This window comes from Orbicella franksi, chromosome 2, assembly GCF_964199315.1.
Source record: "Orbicella franksi chromosome 2, jaOrbFran1.1, whole genome shotgun sequence".
In the NCBI taxonomy this organism is placed as follows: domain Eukaryota; kingdom Metazoa; phylum Cnidaria; class Anthozoa; order Scleractinia; family Merulinidae; genus Orbicella; species Orbicella franksi.
The window spans coordinates 20,169,631-20,191,104 of record NC_138146.1 but is presented as its reverse complement, the minus strand read 5'-3'; the positions used below and the strand labels follow the sequence as shown (position 1 = coordinate 20,191,104).

The window sequence follows — 21,474 nt, the reverse complement described above, 5'->3', positions numbered from 1 at the left end:
ACTGTGGTGTCTCATAGGAGGAACCAAGGGGAGAAGTGAGGGGGTTATAATCCCCATCTACCTTCTGAGAAGATAGCAAGGACGCTTGCTATTCCGGTTCGCGTACGCACAAACACTTTTTCCAAAAAATTCCTTGATCTGTACTTGGATAACTCGCGGGGAGACACCGCCCTTCCCAAAACGTGACAGTAGCTCATCCTCATTTTTGATTCAGTTTCATTTATTACAATTTAATGGCAAGATCTACAATGACAATGTACTAGAGTTATGGCAAAAAAAAAAAATGAAGACAGAAGAAAGAGCCATTTGGGTGGTTTACAAAACAGCTAAAGTTCCCTTACGAGGGACCACCCATCGGACCACCGATGTGCCATTATTAATACTCAAAATGCTGGACCCAGCTAATTCGAGCTCGGTTATTTCGAATTCCCTGTTATTGTACTTACTTAAAATAGTAATTGCCGAATGGTTACGTTGCTTGTTCTCAAGTACTGAAACGTTATCACGCGCCTATCACATGCAATCAGGTGTGTTAAGCGGAAGAAGAGTTCTTACGCGCCGCCATATTGAATTTCGAGGAGACACTGGTAACAAGGAAATATCGATATGGCGGATCGTACACAGGACTGATCGAACCGCAAAAATTCCATGGAATGAGTGATTTGTTTGTGCATGTCTTTTAACACAAGTCGATTTTTGTGCTCCTTAACATCCAGAATGTCACGGATCTTTGCGATTTCAGATATTCATGTTGATATACCAGAAAATCTACGTTTGGTTGAAAGTTGGTCCGCCAATGATTACCTGAATGACGTGCTTATTGTGGCTGGAGACGTCACTGATAACTTGTCTCTACTAAAAACAGTTCTAACGACTCTCGCACAGAAGTTTCTGAAGGTCTGCTACGTACCAGGTACTGCTCACATCGGTAAAAAGTTATCAAATCGCCTAGTGGGAGGAGGCTCTGGGGAAGGGGTAGGTAGAAAGGGTGACGAAGAACTCAAGAGGGAGGAAGGGATTGCGGGAATGTACAACGAAGTTTTGTCCTGTCCTGAAGTCTGATTAAATCCTTACTTTTAGACCACTGACAAACTATGACTCATGTCTATGAAGTTTGATTTGCTGATTATTTCTATTGATTTTTTCCATGCCTGATTGAAGAGAAAGATTTAAAAAACACAGAATAATTCATTTTCCCTGAATCTCAATGTTTTTCTTGACTTTGTCTTAGAAAATGTCTCAGTTTTATTAAAATAGTGAAAATCACAGAGCTGACCAGGGGGGCTGTGTTTCAGTAGGGTGCAAGGAAACCTGATGATATACCCCTTAGGAATGACTGGGGGAGTCAAAGTCCCCTGGGTGAAATGGACCTGGAAGATTGCATGGTCTGTTCATCACCACTTCGCCATGGGTTAATTATGTAACATCATTCTAGTGGCCAAACACCATAATCAGATATGAATAAATAAAATAATTAATTAATAATTAGTAAATAATTGCAATACCACATGAAACTTGATCCTACCTAAGTTGTTGGGCTACACTGTAACAAGTCTTGCGTGCTCAGTCTGCAGTCTTGCTTCTTGCTTTGTAAGAAACAGTCTTTCAAAGTCTCTTCTGTCTAGTAACGTGGAAGTCTTGAACTCTATAATAGTAAAAGATGCACTCAGTACCCCTTTAACTCTGTAACACATCTCCACACAGTCAAGCTGCAACCCAGAACATTCTTTACCTTGGACATATCATCACACATGCCAAAAATGATTCAGGCTGAGAAAATGAGCTTTTATTAAATTTGTTAGTGATACAGGTGACAGGCATACTCAGAAAAAGAACCTATTTTAAGGATGGTGCCTACCAAATACAAAGGTTTTTGCACCAGCTTAGGACCATGCGGTAAAAGTAGATCTTTGCAAGGGCTATTGGAATCCACAAAGAAAAATGGGGGTAGCCAAGCATTTTTTCAAGATAATTAGCCTTGAATCTTGACAAAAATGCTGACATCAGCATTTTTGTTAAAAGAGGGAAAGGATATTTCTTCACAGATTTCCTTGGAATTCACCTTTACATACAGAAAAGCAAACACATTTAGAAAGATCTTTTAACTACATTGCAAATGGTAACATAAAAACCATTTTTGGCATGTTTTTAGTGACAAAATCGTTGCAACAGCGCTTTTAGTGTCTCTGACAGCCTTCCTGTGGTTCAGCTAAACCACAGTCTAAATATCTTTTGCTCACAACCAGAAACTAATCACGTGTTGAATAGGCTTGCCAGTTCCATTTCTTAACATAAGTTAAAGTTAAAGTTAAAGTTATTCATCTTCTTTGAAAACTTTTACGGTGCCGGTTACATTTTTTCCAGTCACCTCCCCAGTAAGTAAGACATTTGTGTATCTCGCACTTGTTTTGTGCGCGCACTATGCCATCTGCAGGTACATGTTTACAGCTGGATTTCAGTATAATTTTTGACAGATAACAGCTAGGTTTTCAGCTGGAAGACGTTAACAGTTAGTGGTTAGTGATATGCTCCTATTCTGGTGTTTCTGGTTTAAGTACAGGTACATTAAACTTGATTTAGCCGTGTACTTGGTAGCATAGTTGATTGCGTCAATGTCAACCCCAGCGTGCGCGTAGCGCTTAAACCATGGCTTGCGTGATGCGCAGAACGTGTGCGCACTAACAAAAGTAGGCATTGTCCTTAAAGACTTTCTGGTTACTCGAGTCCAGATGCTCTACACATGAGCCACAGGAGACTCAAGGGAGCTAAGGCCTGTAAACTAGGTTCATGTGACAAATATCTAGTATTATTACTGCTGGGAGTGGAAAATGCAAGTTATTGAAGTCCAGATGTTCTGCTACTGAGCCACAGGAGACTCACGAGAGCCAAGGCCATTATACAAGTTTATGTACAGTCATCAATGGAATATGCCAGTTATTGAAGTAACCATAAAGTCTTAGGTTGACTCCTAGCTGGACAACTTGGAATTCTTTTTTGGATTATGCTTGTGTCACTAATTATTTATTATCATGATTCAGACTATTTCACTGGCTTGACCAGTTTTCATACTTTACATGGCTAGGTTCGAAGGCATAAATGTGTATATTTATGTATAATCAGTAATAGTTTTTTCAGTCTATAACAGGAGTTGACTTGTTTGTGAAAATACTTTGACTAAACATTTTTACCCCTCCAGTGTTTTCTCTGCTAGTCAAACTCACCATTTTGGATTTTGGGTGACAGCCAGAATTAAAAATGCTTTTCAAGTAGCAATATTTGGAAGCCCATTTCATCTAATTAATTCATTAAGCAGAGGCTTGCTTGTCATGCGATCTACTGACATTCAAGTTGTGATAAAAATGACAGAGATCAAATGGGTCTGGAATGGTTTTCACTTCTAAAGTTCTACCATTTACTTTATGTCCACAGAGATGTAGTCAAGTAACGGGTAGGGGCTCCATGCATTTTAGTGTGTGAAGAACAAAACAATAGAAAATGAACTGGAAAATTAAAGCTAAAGATTATGTCAAAATATGGTTCATAAGGGATAGAAATATTTGAGGTAAGGCCTGAAGAGACATGAAAAATTATATATTTTGTCCTAATAGAGAGGTTGAGGTTTAAACCTTGCCAAACCTGGAGCTAAATATGATGCGCAGTGAATAGTTCCTTGTACTCAAAAGGTGAAATGAGCTGGATAGAAATAGAAAATAGAAGAAGGCTTCAAATTTGTTGAACTGTGATATTCCAGAAAATATCTGTGCCCCTCCCACAGAGGGTATTTTTGGGTTCCCCCCCCCCCCCAACCCTCTGGCTGTTCCAATTTTTGTTCAAACTTTCCTTTAAAAATTTTGGCTTTTGAAACCCCCCTGCCCCTTGGAATTTCCAGCAATCCACCTTGGGTAACTGCAAATATGTAGTTGTTTATCTACTCATAGTTAATTATTAATAATTATTATTTTTAGATATAATTTTTACTAATATAATTAACTGTTAATGATTATTAATTTATTAATATTTTTAATTTCAGGAAATCACGAACTTTGGATTCGTCAAGTAGAGAATGCTTACTGCCATGAACATTCCATTGCCAAATTCCATGCCATATTGGCTCTCTGTGATTCGATTGATGATGTTTATATAAGACCCATAAAGGTTCAATGCTGTGACAATACTGCAGCCTGGGTTGTGCCAGTCTTTTCTTGGTATGCCAAACCTGAAGACGATCTTCAGAACTCATTATTCGTGGGGAGAGACTCTGAAGATGCGGAATTGTCCAACAAGATATGGATGGATAACCATCTATGTAAATGGCCCACGCTTCAGGGAACCGTTGCGCAGTACTTTGCAAAACTGAACGAGGACATTGTGGCTAGGGACTACGACGCACCAGTTATATCGTTCAGCCATTTTCTGCCTCGTGTTGAGCTCATTCCAGCATCAGATGAAGAAATGAAACGAGTCCAAGAAGAAAGGAAAAAGTCGAGCCTTCCTTCATTAGACAATCCCAGAACTCAAGGATCGCAAGTCCAGTTCAATTTTACTCGTTTTGCAGGCTGTAAAACCATAGAAGAGCAAATCAGAAAGCTAGGTTCTAAGGTACACGTTCACGGTCATCAACACAGAAATAGGGACCGTGTTATTGATGAGGTGCGCTATGTATCCTTTTGCCTGGGCTACCCGCGGGAAAGGTCCATGGGCGTTATTTGGGGCCTTTCAGGAGGCAAGGGACCACGTCAAATATGGCCATTAGAGGACCAATAAGTTTATCTATAGTACTTGAGAGGCAGCAGTGATGAAGGATTGGACGTTTTGGACTGATCTTTTTGTAACTTTTAATTTCCCCCCATAATATAAATGTATTGTACAGGTGACAAGAATATAGAAAATCGTCATTTTAGAGATATTTTCTTGATTTACCACCAAATTTTATTTTCGGAACTGACATTCAAAGAAATGTGTAGTAGACTGTTCTGGAGAGTTTATATTTTGACATCGATATCGTGGGAAAAAGGTTGAAAGTAGCAACAGATGCGTTTTCTAGGCGTAAAGCCGTATATAGGACAGTGCTCTGTTTTATTATCAAGTATGATATTTGTAAAGCTTTAACTGTACAGTAATATTTTTGATAAGTTACCGTTAACTTTTCAGCGTTAGGACTAAACGTAATACGTAATTAAAAAACGCTTGTTCATTGCTAGGGAGTCAGTTGACTAACACTGGCCAACACCTTGATCAGACTTATAAAATATTGATCTACGGGAGATATTACAACGGTACCATGTTCTACGCAAAAAAAAAACTATGATTCGAAGAAAAGTGAAAATTTAAAATTGCTGACTGCAAAGTGAATCGGAACTACCGTGATTAAAAGAAAAGTGAAAATTAAAATGTTTTGGTATAATCTATAAAAATAACTTATTTTAGTAGATAGCTTCTTTATCAAAGTTGTACATCTGTTACTATTTTCGGCTTTGTTAGAGGACTTTGTTGACAAATAGCTGAAACAGTTTTTGTATGGAAAAATTAATTTAGACACGAGACATTGAACCGAATAGCTCTTAGTTTTGAAATAAATTGTTTGTCTTTATACAGTGTAGTATTATATCTTGGATTGTCATATTTAAAGATCTTTCACTAGTTTGTGCTTTCTACATATTTCGGACGACGTGTTTATGCAGGTAACAAATAGCGGACTTTTGAACTTAAAAGAGCTGCCTCACGGTTTGCGCACCTTGAAAAGTTTAGCCTAAAGTTTTCAAGTTCGTCGTTTGTAATCCGTGTCAATCTTCTCCATCCTTGACCATCCTTGTTCTTTTATGAATTATTGTTATCTCTTTGGTGTTTTTCTATCTCAGTAAACTACTGTTTTCAGGTTTTAACTCAAAATACCGTGAATAAGGTCCTTTAAAAGTTTAAAACGGCGATGAAAAGTCTAAAACATCACGGGTTAAATAGTTCATGCTGCAGTTTTTCTTTATAGTTCTGAGCTCTGTAAGTCTCTCTCAAGGCGTAAGAGGATCCTTATTGAGGTCTGCACGGTTCTCCAGCGCTTGCCTTTTCCATTTGGTCCGCCTGTTCTGAAACCACACCTTGACTTGTGTTTCGCTTAGCTTGAGATACGACGCCAGCTGCTTTCTCTCTGAGCCAACAACGTAGTGGTTCTTTTCAAACGATGTCTCCAGGCAAAGAAGCTGAAATGGCGTGAAGGCGGTGCGTACACGGCGTGTTCTGCGGCTCGGCGTCTTCTGGTTTGTCTGTTGTGTCGGAGTACTGCTATGAGCTGAAAAAGAATGGCCGAGTACGCGATTTAACTGTTTGAACTTAATTTGTTTGAGAGCTTTAACTTTACGTGTTTTTAGTTCGCTGCAGGGAATCTGTCCAAGAATTAAGCATTGCAATATCAACTTTTAAGCGAAATTTGAGTCTGTGCCAGTGCGCGCTACCTCGGCTAAAACTTTAACTGCTTTCACTCTAAGCCTTTAGAAAACAAGCTTCTTAAATCACTATTCTCTTTGATTTTTAAGTTAATTTCACGTTTGATTCCAATAGTTAAAAGCTCTAACATTTAAAGAAAACGGATATATATGTATTTAGATTCCTTTCAAAGAACACTTCATATCGTAACACTAACATTAAGGGGAAACTCCTTTCTCTTAAACTAGTTCTCTACGAATCCTCGCGGAAAGATAGATCGTTGATATACTGTGGGAGTTTACACCGTAACTTGTTCATAGCTATTGCTAAAAAGATATCCGCAACTTACGTCTTTCTGTAGCGGTTTTGGGCGGTGTAGAACTTTCTTGGGTTAATCTGCTTTGGCTGGGGTATGGCGTCCAACGAAAGTTATCCCGCGTGATCGTCATTGGGCTTGACATGGACTCATATTTCCCTGCTGTGCTTGATATGTCTTTAGTAGTCGTTTGATACGACAAAAGCTTCCTGTCCTGCGTGAAATGTGCGCAGGATGGAGAGGAATATTGGTTGGGTACCGGGGCGGTAACGATATCTTGGTATCTACAAATGGCTCCGTTACAATCTGCGGAAGGACACGGACATCGGTAGTAAAAGAAGTTTGTAGACATCTTGGAAGCCCAGTTGCTCTGTTTATTCTTTTGGTATTATCTGTCGTGGGCTGATCCTGGATGATGCTCTATGCGATAACTCTGATATAAACCGTTTATACATGCGTCTTTTATGTAAGCTTAGGTCAATAAACGGAATAAATGAAAACGGATATACTGTATTAAGTGAGAAATAATCCTTTTTTTGGTCTTTGTTTGCATTGAGTTGTGTGTAATAATAACTTAATCAGAAGATCGGATGTAACACTGTTCAATCTACACCAGCAACATTTTGTTCTTAAGTTCTTTTCTGTTCCAAGCAGGTTATTTATTGGAAATCGTACTGTAATTACACTTAAAGTCAGCCGATTTTCAAAAGTCATCTTTACCTTTGATAGAAAGTACGAAAACGAAGACGCGTGCCAGTTGAAAAAGAAACATTGTTTATCTTCTCTCGAAAAAAAGACAGGCTGCCAAAAGTTAAAATAATGAATAGTTAACATACAATTTAGTCGGCCATAATTTGAAAAATACACTTCTTAGAAATCAAATCATTTTCTTTCATTAGTTAGTCGTATCTCGGTGCGAAACAGTTGCCAGAAATGTTATGAGAAATTAATCGTACTTTCCGCCAAAAGGATGCAGGTGAATCAGGCCAAAGCTAGACTAGGTGCCTCGAGTTGGGATTGATTGTGACTTTATTTGTGTTTTCACTCACCATCTGTGCCTCTTGTATCGAGAAAGAGGATGAATCAACTTTTTTTTTTTCACTTCAAGCTTTCCCAGAACTCGACGAAACGAGATTGCAACGTTTTCTTGCAGGGCCTATTACCCACACACTTATCCCACATAATATAATCAGTTTTCTCGTTTACAAGCAAACAAATATGTGCGCTTATTAAAGGCCTTTTTGGTTTTAATAACAGGCTGTGGAAGAGCAATATCCTTGTAAAAACGGCGCTAATTATCGGATGCACAGTGCTGAAAAAGGAGCTTGGAAATTGAGTTTTGGACAAAAGCACTGACTAATGGCTGCCGCCAGTTTGGCGTGGAACTTTTGTGGCTTCTATGAGCAGACAAGGTGAAAGTTTTTTTAATCAATGAACTGGTTATGCTTTCTATGGGTAATTTATTCAAATTGTAGAATGGAAGAAAACCTTTTTTTTTTTTTTAACAAAATCGAACCTAATGCTGTTGTTGGTTCTCAGCTTAGCTTAGTATTTTACATCTCAAGCTTCACTCAAGCAGAATGGTCGGACGCCCTGCAAACTGCCTTTTACGACCTTCCCTTATTAATACCTTTTTGTATAGAAATCCTATATAAAAGAACGCCGTTTGGAAAAATTACAATCGCATTCATAACTGTACAGGTTTACACCGTGACGCCCTGCAGGTCTGTATTTCATTATTCACATTTTCCAGCTGAAAAAAATTGGCCATTCTATCAATTTTGTCAAATTTTTCCCGAAAAAGGTCTTATGAGAATAGGAACCCTTTTCGAAGTTGTCCGTAAAATGAACAACTATTAATTGGTGATTACATTTATTTCATAAAGATTGGCGGTAGCGTATGAAAATTTTTAACGTAAACACAGCGATAATAAAAGTATCTAACGAAAACGGAGAAGTACTATTGCGAAATCCTTGTCAGCACTGAAAAAGCTTAGTATGCTGAGAAAATCGACGACAAATCCAGCTTTTATCTAAAATTGCAGTCACCCTGAAAAAAGATTTACCATCAAAGAGTTTAAACGCCCAAAACGGATAATACTTGTGTCATTACTTACAAAACGACTTTCATCAGGAAATAGTCTTTTTACGAGCACAAACTGCCGTAAATACGCAATCAGTTACAATTGTTTGATGAGAGCAAGAGAACCAATGATCTAAGCTGAAGTAAATTGAACATTTCCAAACCAAATGAAGCTAGCTCTAAAGTGTCATAGTAATTGATGGTTTAATAAAAACTGGGAGCGTCTTATGAAAACAATATAGTAAACGGCGAAAATGAATTTATTGGCAATCGACGACTGTGTGTAGACTACACCAAGTAAACAGTGCAGCAGGTGATTCTAGAAGTATGGCGGCACGTGCGATCAAGTGTTCTTAATTCATGAAAACAAATCGATTACTTCTGTATGTTCTTCAGGTAAAAGAGAAGAGTGTCTAATTTCACCAGCGATGCAGAACGTTTAAAAAGGTTATAGCCTTAACTACTTCTTTTTTTACAGTTAATAAATGCGGTATGCAACGGAGAGACCGGTGCCTTCCATCCATCCAAAACCTGCTTATTTTTTGTCAGGTGAAAATAAAAGTCAATATTGACTTGAGTCGATAGTTGGGCGGCTGATTATGTTGTTGTTTTTTTTTTTGTCCACATTCTAGACGTGATTTCGTGAACGACAGGCTCAGAAATGAATTTCCAGCCAAAAATGGCTACTTCAAACAGAACCTAATTTGCGCCAACTAAACTTCTGTCAAAGTAAATTCATTTGAACACTCCTCGACTTAAGGGTTTCATCCTAGCCAATAAAGGATATAAAACAGTCTTAATACTAAGATGAGCTTGATCAAACTTGTATTGTTGAAAATTAACTAAAGGTACACGTGCCCATGTTTGAAAAGAGACTTGATTATCTTCTTTGTTCGAGTTTTTCTTTTGAAATCCTACTGTTATAAGTTTTGTCGTTTTATTCTTTTTTTTTAATAACTTTTTTTTTAACCCACAACTGAATGGAGGCACCACGAATGAATTTAACTGTTTCTTGTGGGAAAATTCGCAAGGAAAAACAAATTTATTGCATACCCCCTCCGGTATAGTTTAGAAATACGATGGCGTAGATTCGACTAAGCTGTTTTAACTGCATATTCTTCACAAAAATAGGTTAGTACCTCTGTCTTTGGAAGATGACATTAAATTTTGCCTTTGTTTATAGAATATTTCTAGTGTATTAAGACTCAAAGACTGCTTTTTCTAAAGCTCTTGTTTGATGAAACTATGGGTGTTCTTTTATATAAGGTTTGCTCATGGTTAGTGATCACTGCGAAATTATAAAAAATTTTGTAATGCAAACAGGTAAATTATCACGTAATATACACCCGCGCCCTGGTCAACATTTGTTGATCATTTCTAAAATATGATCTGATATAAAATGGTCGCCTTGAGTCTTTGGGGACTCACTTCACCAGAAACTACTTAAAACGTCTTCGGTTTACTCTGCGCGAGCTTCATGAAGCAGTCCTCGAGCAGTCCCTACTTCCATTCTGTCATAAATCACTCATGAAAGAGGTTGCGTCTTCTCACTTCACCCGCGACGATTTATTTGTAAAAGAAATAATTACTCGAAGTCAAGAAAGAATGTGATGATTATCTCTTTTTCCTAGCCTTTATTCAACAAAAACCCCTTGCAGGCCAGGACTGAACCTCGGGTACCGCCCGGCTCCAGACAAAAAAATAAATAAATAAATAAATAAAAATTAAAATAAATAAAGCAGAACAAATCTGTTTCATCACCGGTCATTCGGTCGGCTACGACTGCAATATTCAGCCCCACTTTATTCAATTACCTTGAAATTAAATTACCATTTTCGACAGGGCCCGCGCCTTATTAAAACACCTACAGCATTTAACACCTAGCCTTTTTGTTTAGTATATTGGGCCATCGATGGCCTATCTTTAATTTTGACAACCGTTATCTTGTACACAGAGTAAAAAAAAAAAGACTTGATTCCCCGCGATAACGTAAGTCACTAAACTCGGAAAAAAGAGGAAGCAAAAATTAAGCATACATGTTCGCAGGAGTGCTGTTTATTTATTACAATTAAATGTCCCATTACCAAAAGCTGCAAAAAGAAAAACAAATTAACAGATGTTCCGTAAGAGTTCCATACTAAGACAGATCACCAGGGGCTCGTTTCTCGAAGGTCCCGAAAAGCCGTAGCCGCAAAATTTCAAACCTTTTGACTACACAGCTGTTATATTCATTTATTCTTAATGCGAACACACGTTTGCGTATACACCTCTCTGTATTTAAATACCGATTAACTAAAAATGGCTTTTCGGGCCCGAAAAGATTCAGGGGCTTTCGAGAAACGGGTCTCTGGCCCGGGTTGTTCGAAAGGTGGATAACACTGTCCACCGGATAAATCACTATCCCACGGATAACGCGGTTTGGTTTTTTAACATTCATCTACTGGATGGTGATCTATCCGGTGGATAGCGCTATCCACTCGGCAGCCTTTGAACAACCGGGGCCTGAATTCAAATTATACACAAGGAAAAATTATACAACTTTCCGATATAACAAGGTACCCTCTGCGGCGAACAAGGGCACTGTTCAGAGGAATGCCGAAATTTCATTTAAAATAAGATTGGCCAACTCTTTCCTAAGCTTATAGCCGCTATTTGTATCAAAGTAAAATTCAGCGGTATCGCGTAGAGGAAAGGTAAAACGTAAAATTCAAAATAAGTTGTCTGAGCCCTTTACAGTCTTTACAAGGAAGGAAAAAGCAACGAATGTTTACAAAGTTGATATTTACCATCAGACACAAGACAACGTTTATGAAAAAATATTGACGTTCAGTATACCCTGAACGGCTTTTCCTCATTTTTGATCCTTTGTATGATATGATCTGTTATGAGTTAACTTATATGAATTCATTAATTATAAACTGCATCTAAACATAAACATACCCATAACATCCAGGCCAATGAATACAATTAAGAAAAAATCATTTTTCTGAGATTAAAAAACCATGTCAAAATTTAACTCGATCGATCGAAGCTACGTTAAAAAATGGTCGCATTGCTTTGATTGAAATACGTCAGCCAGTCTCTCTAAATCATTTATTCACATTGTTCAATTTTCTGTTGTTTTCTTCTTAAACGTTAAATGTGTCCAATAAATGTCAAAGTCGAGTTCCCAACTGTTTAAACTGTTGGGCGCAACCACTGGCTGGGCTGATAGCAACAATTATAAAGTAGCCCACAACTTAAAATGTCAGTCTTCTTTGAATCAGTTATCGTATTGCGATTAAAACATTGGATGGCTGGTTTTTGTATTAGTTGTTTTACGTTTGGAGTTGGGGTTGTGTGAACAAATGAAACTGACATGACAGAAACGAATATATATGGGCTATTGACCAAGTGTGGGGTAAAGATGGCTGGATATTGGCCAAGTCCTTTTTTCGCGAGAATATGGACCGAGACGGAGTCGAGGTCCATAAACTCGCCAAAAAAAAAAAAAAAACCGAGGCCAATATCCAGCCATAATAAACGTATACCCACATTTCTTACCAGGGTTTTCCTTTCTATTTGAATTTCCTCTCTGAATTTCTGGAATTTTGGTTTGAATGGTTTGTATTTCGGAAATTTCACAAATTCCTTATTTCCTAGAAATTCTTCAAACTTTTCAAGGAAGTTTTGCGCCGAACGCGACTTTTTCTTTTTTCTTTTCTTTTTTTTTTTTTAAGCGTCTCACCCTACTCTCCCCACCCTGAAAATCATTTACGGACACTGTCATGTGACGTTAGTGAAGCAACTAGTCAGTTCCAAGATGGCGCCGACACCGGGTGAAAACGGAGCATCGAAAGAACACGCTGCAGCTGTGACAAGAGACTATATTTCACAGCCAAGATTAAGTCAGTTGTTTTAAGTCCTTTTTAAGCAATAGCTAGTGTCATTCGATTACTTGCCGTCTTGATATTTGTTCCTAGATTGATTAAGTTTTCATGTTCGCCTCGAGCTTACGTCTCTTGGTCACATGTTGATGACCTGTTTTGATGTGTTTGTTTTCAGCTTACAGAACGGTTTCTGGTGTAAACGGGCCGTTGGTGATCTTGGACGATGTCAAGGTATGATATGAGTTTACAAGGACTGAAACGTCGTTTTCTAATCGAGATCAACGGTCATGAATTAAAAACGATGTTACACTTTTGCTAAATTTTTAATACCTGCACTTGAGCTTAATTGAATTCGCTTTTAATCGTTTTGATCATGTACAGGATGTCGAAAACTAATGTAATTTTTTTAAATACGATATAATCATTTAAAACTAATACTTTTCGGCATTATTGAGGTGATCTTGCTCTTTGTTATCTGATATCCTTTGCTGGTATATTTAATACTTATACGGTACATGTATTTTGCAAAACCACAGGAAATCAAAGCAAAGTAATAAACAAGAACGAAATTTACAAAAGCATTTATTTTTAGCCTTGCAGTTATCTAATTTGCTAAGGGTTGTATGTATGTGACTATTCTACTTCATATTTGCAGTGGTGCATGTTCCAAAATTTTGGTTACAGTATTGATCAGTTTCTGAAAGTTCTAAAGCCCTGACCAAACAGAGTCACAAGTAGACGCAAGTTCTCAACTTGCGTCTACTTGTGACTCCGTCTGGCCAGGGCTTGCGTGTACTTGTATTGACTTGTGATGACTTGCAATGACTTGCACTCACTTTGGTCGAGATCAAATTTGCATGCAAGTCGACGCAAGTTTTTTACCGTTTGGCCACCCAACCCAAGTCAACGCAAGTTGAGTGATGTCCATTAACCTATTATTAGCCAATAAAATACAGGATATGTCTGCCTTGAAATGGTTTTTTTTGCAACCTGTGCGTTCTTGCGAGGAAACTTGTGAGTCCATTTGGCCACCCAATGTAAGTCTCTACGCAAGTTCAACTTGTGGCTACTTGCGACTACTTGCGAGTCTGTTTGACCAGGGCCTAATAGCATATTAAAACTATGCAAACCTTGGGTCTCCAATGGCCTAAAAAACATTAAAACAGTTCTAATTGCTCAGCTCCTCGTTCAAAGTATTATTTGATCATGTTACCAATTTGTCCTGGATGATGTTGGATAATCTGACATGTTCGATTGTTAGGCATAACTTAGTTCTTTTGCAGTTTTATGTACTTAAATTACCGGTATGTGTATTTTCTTGTCTTTCTTAAATACCGGTCAGTGTAAAACACAGACTGCAAATACACATTTTACCCCTGGTCTGCAGTCTGCATTTTACCATTAGTCTGCATTTTACACTGACTGATTTTCTTACAGCAATAGCATACTTGCATGTTGTCATCATTTGACTACAACTACCAGAATCCATTTCATTTCTCCTCTATCACTTATTACACTAGAGTTTAAATGGCAATTGCACCAATTAGCACGAGAAAAAGAAAATAATTGTAAAGGATTCTGGTACTTGTAGTCAAATGACACCATAAAGCAAATCACCTATTAAACAAGCTTAGTTTCTGATGCACTTATGGCAGTTTTTGAGCTTCTTTTCGAAGCTTACACTATAGGTGTACTCGTGATTACTTTTGTTAGGAAGCTGTTATTGGAATGAAGGCCTAGTCATCTTGATTGAAAACCAAATTCCTTTAAAGAGAATGATTGAAGAGCCACGAAGAAAATCACAGAAAAGGACAATTTTGATCTCAAAACTCGATGGGCTTTATAAATTGTGCTCCATGTTGTTAGTACTAGTGGACATCTCTTCATCATCTTCATATTATTTTAATCTTAGTTTTGTTGTCATTTAGTTTCCAAAGTATGCAGAGATTGTCACATTAACACTTCAAGATGGTTCACAAAGGAGTGGTCAAGTATTGGAAGTCAGTGGATCGAAAGCTGTAGTACAGGTACTGTAGAATTTTAGAATGGTATTGGTAAAGCCTGTATCTTAGCCTGGATCATCAAGGATATCTTTTACTCTCTAGAATCCACAGCTTAAAGCTGTGGCCTATAAGTCTACCATGAATTGGAGCATTACTATTCCCCGGATATGATACATGTACAAGTTATCCCCAATCTTTTGTGGATTGTCTGCGGCAGTTTGCTGTTCTGACACTACCTAGGTACACAGATGCTGGAAAGTTAGTTTTCATTAATCAATAGGCAACATACCATGTAGAGATAACCCAGAATGGAATACATGTAACATCCCATCAAGTAGGAGTAGCAAAGCTTAGTCTCCTTAGCAGCTGTTAAAGCTACCTTTTGAGAGAACAATAGAGCGAACAACAGAAACAAAGCCCCTAACCCTAAAACTATAACAGTTGTTAACAATGTAGAGAATTACAAGCTTACAAGAGCTGCTACACTTCTGTTTCTATTTATTGCATTTATAATTCATGCCAAACATGTAGCTCTGTGTGTAATGTTAACATCCATGTTTCTTTCACAGGTTTTTGAAGGAACATCAGGTATTGATGCTAAACACACCACATGTGAATTTACAGGAGACATTTTAAGGACACCTGTGTCATCAGACATGTTAGGTGAGCAGATCATTCTTTTTTGTTGTGTACAAGTATGTCTGTACATGTAGTAGATTTATAGACATCAACCCCTTTTTGGGAAGATCTGAATATTTCTAAGTGTTTAGAAGTGTAGAAATTACATGTTCTATCTTGTAAATAACCTAAGATATAACAAATATGATAGTCTCAGCCAACAATCTATGATGTACATGCATGTACTTACAATTTCTAATCTGGCTTTCTAGGGCGTGTATTCAATGGATCTGGAAAGGCAATTGATAAAGGCCCTGCAGTCATGGCAGAAGATTTTTTGGATATTCAAGGTGGTTATTGTTATGTATGAAATGTTACACTGACAAAATAATTTTGCCTGTGTTACATTTTGTCAAACCAAGACTCAATTCAATTTTTCTCTCCACAATTACTTGATATTGTTCAGAACTTACATCTGGTAGTAGTACACGCACAGTACTAAAAGTGGTCCACGCATGTACCACCAGGGGTAATTCCTGGTTTCTGTTGGAGTATTTCTACTCCCCCCTGGATGGGATGCTAGTCCATTGCAGGGTTACAATGTACATGTAGCCCCAACAATTAGATTCGTGGGTACGCATTTATACAGCTCTGTGAAGAGAGCTACTCTGACACTTAAGTGTCTGGCCTAAGATCACGATACACTTTTAATGCAGGCCAGGGCTGTACCTCTGACAACCCAAACCATTCAATCTAGAGTCCAGCGTGCTAACTATTACAGTGTTTTTGTAGTCCACCCTGATGGCAGGGAGAGTCATTGAACTATGTCATACTGAATAATTTAAACATACATGGATTGTATTATATAGTATGTGAATCATGCACATGTTGGCAATTGAAATGTAATTTTTATATTTATACAGTACATACATGTACCAGTATGCATCCCTGTATGCTTAATAAAATGTGAATATTCATGTACATAATTGTATTGCATAGAACAAACACGTAGTGCATAGTTCAACTGCAATAATCATTACCGGTACATTAAATCAATTGAAGGATGTGCTTCTCCTTACTTCATGCACAGGTCAACCAATCAACCCATGGTCCAGGATTTATCCTGAAGAAATGATTCAAACTGGGATTTCTGCTATTGATACCATGAACAGGTTAGGGTGAACACTTTGTGGGGTGAAGTGGGTTTTAATGGTGGTGCAGCCAGTGTATTTTCTTTGTTCCAAGCTCTTACAGTAAATCCTTATAACTGATCATCATCTCATTACAAATTACATGCATCAGTTGTACTAGTTGTAAGAAAAAAGAAAAATCATCAACTCTTGGGTATCGCCCTAATGTCAAATCTTCCCGACACTGATGAATGTATAATTATGGTAAAGAGACAGTTTTTCAAGGTTTTTAAAACATATTTACAGGTGATCAGGGTTCTCCTTATTGGGAGGTTCATTTAAACAGTAAAATTTACTTTCTTCAGTTCCAGTAAATGTAATTCCCAAAATATCCATCTCTAGTAGTAACGGAGATGAATTCATCATAACTGCTTTTATAGACTGTGCTGCAGATGGATTTCAAAGAGTAGCCAGATATCCATTTGTGTTCACAGGCTACAGTTGTGATTATAAAGATTTCATCAAAGACAGTACTTATATATTTATTTGTTTTGACAATTTTTTTCCAGCATTGCTCGTGGCCAAAAGATCCCCATATTTTCTGCAGCAGGTCTGCCTCACAATGATGTAAGTTAACATTGCCAGTAGCAAATTATCTGCAAATGATGTTATTGTCAACTATTATATTTAAATTGTTCTCTCTTTCATGCATTGTATTCAATCAATAAAATTGAAGCTTTGTGTGACCATGTTTGTGTTCTATATCAGATTGCAGCCCAGATTTGTCGTCAAGCAGGTTTGGTGAAGTTTAAAAAGGGTGTAATGGATGACCACAGTGACAACTTTGCCATTGTTTTTGCTGCTATGGGTGTAAGTGGACTGCATAAAGAACATTTTAAAACTGTTGCACGTGTACTGTGTACATGTATTATCAGGTTAACTGTAATTTTAAAAAGAAAGTGTCAGTGTTACCAGCACTTGTGCAAACCACAAATAGGGTATGTGGCACTACTTCTTCCAGTTTCCCTTACCCTTCCTCAACGCTATTAAATGTACTGGTAGTACTGAATAGTTTAAATACAAGAATTGTCTAAATGTTCTTTGGACTCTCTCCAGGTCAACATGGAAACAGCACGTTTCTTCAAGCAGGACTTTGAAGAAAATGGTTCCATGGAGAATGTCTGCTTGTTTCTCAACCTTGCCAATGATCCAACGTAAGACATTATTTCCTTGCATGTAGGCTTTAATAAATTGTTGGTTTCATTTATTCATTTCATGGAAGTTCAAATTATTCTCTTGAATCAAGTTTAGTATATCTACTTATTTAGTGTTAGCTATTAACTGATACAGCCTTTAACTTGTTTCTGCAGTATTGAGCGTATCATCACACCTCGCCTGGCACTGACTACAGCCGAGTTCTTGGCATACCAGTGTGAAAACCATGTCTTGGTTATTCTTACGGACATGAGCTCTTACGCTGAGGCTTTGCGAGAGGTATGTTTTAATCTTGTATCAGACCACTGTCAGGAACAGTCAGATTAGAGTGAAGGGGAAAAATGTGTAATGTTAGAGTTTAAAATTATTTTGATGTTGAACCCCAAAAGTTCCAACTTGAGATCATTTTTACAGGCAGACATGCCAGATCCACTTTGTGTAATTCAGAAAACTGAAAGAACGCCGATTACTGCTAAATTGCATTATTTTGTTATTGTGTGCACTGATCTTGATGATGTATTTAGCTATTAAACTACTCCACACTAGCACCTGTTGGTATCTTGGACACATTACTTTCAAACTTTCATGTGGATGTTCAGTTTTCCAAATGAACCACATCACAGGAAAGTACTGCTTAATGCCATCTCAAATGATTGAACAAAAAGACTTGAGGTTTCACTTAATAAAAATAATTACATTAAATACATTTTCACTGTGCAGGTGTCTGCAGCTCGTGAAGAGGTTCCTGGTCGTCGTGGTTTTCCAGGATACATGTACACTGACTTGGCCACAATTTATGAGGTACAGTCTCCTTGTTGTTTGTTCTTTAAGGAATAAAAGATGCCGGGTTCAAATTTGGTGAATTTTACCAATCTGATCTGACTGATATTGATATGTTCATTCTTTATTAAATCATAGCGTGCTGGGCGTGTAGAAGGAAGAAATGGTTCCATTACACAAATCCCCATTCTAACAATGCCTAACGATGGTAAGGTTTCGCTTTTACAGCACATGTACTGAGTGAAATAGCGGTACATCAAAATGTCTGTCTCGAGTCTTAAACACTCCTTTTTCTGACGGTTTCAGATATCACACATCCAATCCCGGATTTAACAGGATATATCACAGAGGGACAGATCTATGTCGATCGTCAACTGCACAATAGACAGGTGTGAATCTTTGTGGTCGAATAATTCAGTTTGGTTTTAACAGGTCTTAACAAGTTATTTTACGTTGTGATTGGGGTTATGACCTGTAAAAAAATAAGCAGTTGCGTCAATATCTAATCTTACTCTTACCTGCTAAACCTATTTTTTCCAGGTTTATCCTCCAATCAACGTGCTGCCATCGTTGTCCAGGTTGATGAAGTCTGCTATTGGCGAAGGCATGACGAGAAAGGATCATGCTGACGTTTCTAACCAGTTGGTATGATACTTTTTTTTATGTTTTTCACGATTAAAGCACCTGATTTTCCATCTCACCGTCCAAAATCGACCAGTTACTTGGCAAAACCGAGACAACTGAAAAGTCTTGAACGAAAATACTTACTGTACCAGAATTTACTCGGAGCACCTGGAACCGAGCTTAGGAACCACGCGGACGTGTTAATATGGGCAGAAGGGTCTGGAACTAGAGATGAAGTGGAATATTGGGACAGTTCGAGTCAGATTTATGTTTGTTCCAGTTGGCACTAAGACTTTAATTACCTTCAGAATTATTTCAGTCAATTTGGGCGAACAAATAATGCTACATTACATCTGTAGATTCAACCTAAATTTCGTTTTAAATGGTTAACATTTGTCTTGGTATTTGCCAAGCTCTACTATTGGTTGTATTCAATCAGCAAACATGCTAGAAAAAAAAAAATGAGCCTATCAAAACTTGACTCACTACGGTATGCGCGTTTTCCTGGTAGTTTAATTTTGATTGGTTTGTTGCTTTATTTGGGTTTGTGATTCGCTACATGTTATTACCTTGATTTTGTTGACTCAGTGGGCTACATGTGTTTACGTTGTTTTCTCTTTCAGTACGCTAACTATGCCATTGGTAAAGACGTACAAGCCATGAAAGCTGTGGTGGGAGAAGAGGCTCTTACATCCGAAGACTTGTTATATTTAGAATTTTTGTCCAAGTTTGAAAAGAATTTCATTTCACAAGGTACGAGAAAAAGAGCTTTTTGATTCGTATTTTTTTTTGTTTTAATCTTAAATGGTTCTCTACCTGATGATTATATGTTTAATTCTCATCACCTGCTGATGCTCTAGGGAGACCTTACGTGCCGATCAAACACTGAACTAAAAGTTGAAGAGATCACAAACTTCTCAGCTTGAATATATTAACTATGGCTTGGAGCACAATCATTTGTGTTTTAAATTGATTTCTTCCCTCGTCTTTCAGGAACATACGAAAATCGCTCAGTGTTCGAGTCCCTGGACATTGGCTGGTCCCTGCTGCGAATTTTCCCCAAAGAGATGTTAAAGCGAATCCCACAATCCATTCTGGCGGAGTACTACCCGAGGGATGCAAGAGGCGGATCGGATTAGATTTCTTTAAATGCAATTATTAATTATTGAATAAGTTTGAAATTGAGAAAGACTGTAAGTTCTGATTGACGCCGGAAATGTGAACTACGGTTTAGAGGTTGAATTGAAAAGAGAAAATGATATCAGAAAGGAAGAGGGTTCCGCCAGAAATCACACGGGCGTATCGATGGTGACTTATACTCTCTTTCACAGAAATCAGTTCATTAGTAACATACTAGAAGAAAAAGCTATTTTGTGAAATAACCATCAGTTTTTTTCAACCAGTAAGTAATTGAAATCAAGGAATCTGTAATTTGAAATTTCTATTTCGACACGATTATCTAATTATGGCCGTTGCTACAAGTAGAAATTAGTGTTGCTTTCTTTTGCAAACCTAAGCGTGAAATAGTAATTATAAACGTGGACAATTAGAGGGTGGAATTAGACTAGTCTTCCTTTATTCCTTAAGGAAAAATCGGTTTTCTGATACGGATAATCATCCGATGTAATATATTCCTGCTTAATAAACATGGAAATTTAACTGTGTTGATTATCTGGTACTCCTCTCACAGTCCTTCAGTATGAGGGCCTAAGCCTAGCGCACTCGCAGGACATGAAAACACGTTATTCGCTCCCACTGATGTGAACGAGGCTGTGCTTCAGCTCTTGCTAGTGAGGAGTTTTTGTCATGCGAATCTTACCGCGTACGCTAGCCTGTAAGCCAGCTTAGGCAGCGTCCACAATACACCGAAGAACTTCATTTCTACGGTTACGTTAGGCCTACCGTCCACAGTAATCTGTCACGAAAACGGAACTTTTCGAAGACGGTCTTGAAACCGGAGGAATTTGAAAACGCCGGCTTTTCGTTTTCGTGTGGGCGAAAAACACTGAAAACGGAGCTTTTCGAAAACGATAGTGTCACGATAATCATGTGATTTTCTTGACTGAGACTTCCGCAAACACAAATATAAAATGATCGTTGCATTTTAAACTTCTTCTGGTGTAGTGTGGATGGAAAACATTTGATGCGTTTTCTGAGTGAAACCTCCGTTTTCAAATTCCTCCGACGTAGTGTGGACAGGGCCTTACTTGTTGGGTATATAAAAGGTGAAAAGAATTCGCGAACTGAGCACAGTCCCGGAAGAAACCTGCACGTGAAACGCGCTCGGCTCACTCGGCTTTCGCCCGTTACCGTAAATATACCCCTAGGCCTCTAGAAAACCTGAGATTAAACCTGTTCATAGGAGATTAAGTATCCAGTTGAAGGTGTATGGCCCGAGCAAGTCGCAAGTGTTCCAAAG

At 38.0% G+C, this 21,474-nt stretch overlaps 3 protein-coding genes across 3 annotated transcripts; 2 read left to right on the top strand and 1 right to left on the bottom strand.

The window, feature by feature from the left end:
- The first annotated feature begins 598 nt into the window (after window positions 1–598).
- LOC145478533 (acyl-carrier-protein phosphodiesterase PptH-like) lies at window positions 599–5,594 on the top strand. Its single transcript, XM_081456590.1, has 2 exons — window positions 599–913; window positions 4,031–5,594. The coding sequence occupies exons 1-2, from the start codon at window positions 673–675 to the stop codon at window positions 4,762–4,764; spliced, it is 975 nt and encodes a 324-aa protein (XP_081312716.1). The 5' UTR covers window positions 599–672; the 3' UTR covers window positions 4,765–5,594.
- Window positions 5,595–5,690: 96 nt separating this feature from the next.
- On the bottom strand, window positions 5,691–7,357 carry LOC145478534 (uncharacterized). The gene is made up of 2 exons (XM_081456591.1): window positions 6,767–7,357; window positions 5,691–6,283 (listed from the first exon to the last, which is right to left on the bottom strand). Exons 1-2 carry the CDS (start codon window positions 7,083–7,085, stop codon window positions 6,006–6,008), a joined length of 597 nt encoding a protein of 198 aa, XP_081312717.1. The 5' UTR covers window positions 7,086–7,357; the 3' UTR covers window positions 5,691–6,005.
- Window positions 7,358–12,122: 4,765 nt separating this feature from the next.
- On the top strand, window positions 12,123–20,714 carry LOC145478532 (V-type proton ATPase subunit B). The gene is made up of 16 exons (XM_081456589.1): window positions 12,123–12,703; window positions 12,861–12,916; window positions 14,614–14,712; window positions 15,258–15,351; window positions 15,579–15,656; window positions 16,397–16,478; window positions 17,006–17,063; window positions 17,205–17,306; window positions 17,553–17,650; window positions 17,807–17,930; window positions 18,372–18,452; window positions 18,570–18,639; window positions 18,738–18,820; window positions 18,972–19,076; window positions 19,679–19,808; window positions 20,049–20,714. Exons 1-16 carry the CDS (start codon window positions 12,619–12,621, stop codon window positions 20,192–20,194), a joined length of 1,491 nt encoding a protein of 496 aa, XP_081312715.1. The 5' UTR covers window positions 12,123–12,618; the 3' UTR covers window positions 20,195–20,714.
- The last annotated feature ends 760 nt before the right edge of the window (window positions 20,715–21,474 follow it).

Excerpts from the sequence above, each read along its gene's own strand:
- LOC145478533 (XM_081456590.1), top strand. The coding sequence starts at position 673 with ATGTCTTTTAACACAAGTCGATTTTTGTGCTCCTTAACATCCAGAATG. Across the intron at positions 914-4,030 it reads GAAGGTCTGCTACGTACCAG|GAAATCACGAACTTTGGATT; the intron begins GTACTGCTCACA and ends TTTTAATTTCAG.
- LOC145478534 (XM_081456591.1), bottom strand. The coding sequence starts at position 7,085 with ATGTCTACAAACTTCTTTTACTACCGATGTCCGTGTCCTTCCGCAGAT. Across the intron at positions 6,284-6,766 it reads CAAAACCGCTACAGAAAGAC|CTCATAGCAGTACTCCGACA; the intron begins GTAAGTTGCGGA and ends ATTCTTTTTCAG.
- LOC145478532 (XM_081456589.1), top strand. The coding sequence starts at position 12,619 with ATGGCGCCGACACCGGGTGAAAACGGAGCATCGAAAGAACACGCTGCA. Across the intron at positions 17,651-17,806 it reads AACCTTGCCAATGATCCAAC|TATTGAGCGTATCATCACAC; the intron begins GTAAGACATTAT and ends TTGTTTCTGCAG. Across the intron at positions 19,077-19,678 it reads CTGACGTTTCTAACCAGTTG|TACGCTAACTATGCCATTGG; the intron begins GTATGATACTTT and ends TTTCTCTTTCAG.